Here is a 946-nt window from a genome sequence, read left to right as displayed (position 1 = left end):
CAATTGTTTTACATCCAAGTAGTATGCAGTTCTTCATATATACACACACATCCATTTCAAACAGATGGTATCGGTATCGGCTGATACAGTACAGCCAGATATCTGGTATCAGCGCCAAAAAATGGCATCGGTGCAACACCAATACTGATAAGGAATTTAAGTATCCATTGAAAGACGTAGCTGCAGGACCTACCGGCTTGCTGAGTTCGTCCCCTGGTCGGGGGGCTGCGGGGTCCATCGCCAGCAGCGTTGAAGGGGGCCACGCTGATCATGTATGTGGTGTACCCAGTCAGGTTCTTCAGTTTCACACCCCTCTCTGGCATAAAAAGAGTCCGCAGTCGCTCTGTCGCGTTCTTACGCTGGAACTCCCAAAAGTAAATCTATAAGGAATGTTGAAAATATAACAAGATATCAGGTTAAAGGCTGTTTCTGTCTGAAAGGTATTTAAAACCTCTTAACACCATCCTCATTTGAAGTAATCATAGCCTACTTTGCATACCCAAATGGAAAAGCAAATAACTGAGGAACTGTAAGCCCAAATTACATGTATGATACATCATTTGAAATCTAACACCTTCTAATTACTGAAAATATTAATTAAATTGGGTAAGTAAAACACAGCCTGAGCTGCATTATTCTAGAAAATAATTGTTATTTTTTCAACAGCAGTAATAAAGACATGCTTGAGAATAGGCATGTCTCATTGTATTAGATCTGTTCTACATTATGTCAACCACAACTGCAGAAAATGTCAGACCTCTAGCTACAACAGTTCTAGATCACCAGCGTCTCTAAATCTCTTCTATACATTTATAGACCTAAAATAAAATAATAATCTATAAATAATAGTGAAACTGGTGCTTTTTAAGCTAAAACAAGCCCCAGTTTCTTTTCTGATTTCAAAAACCGGACGTTATGTGGCAGTTCTCTCATCATGGAATATTTT

The 946-nt window shown here is 38.9% G+C and overlaps 1 protein-coding gene across 1 annotated transcript in view; it reads right to left on the bottom strand.

Moving 5' to 3' along the window:
- The window catches only part of LOC107082320 (protein sidekick-2-like), a 624,909-nt gene that overhangs the window by 58,793 nt on the left and 565,170 nt on the right, over positions 1-946 (bottom strand). The window contains exon 31 of the mRNA XM_015370939.1: positions 194-380. Coding sequence (XP_015226425.1) covers positions 194-380 — 187 coding nt within the window. The remainder of the gene's footprint in view (positions 1-193; positions 381-946) is intronic.

This window comes from Cyprinodon variegatus, unplaced genomic scaffold (assembly GCF_000732505.1).
Source record: "Cyprinodon variegatus isolate N-32 unplaced genomic scaffold, C_variegatus-1.0 Scaffold50, whole genome shotgun sequence".
NCBI classification, from domain to species: Eukaryota; Metazoa; Chordata; class Actinopteri; order Cyprinodontiformes; family Cyprinodontidae; genus Cyprinodon; species Cyprinodon variegatus.
Note: the sequence above shows the minus strand (reverse complement) of the source record. Positions and strands in the feature narration are given on the sequence as shown.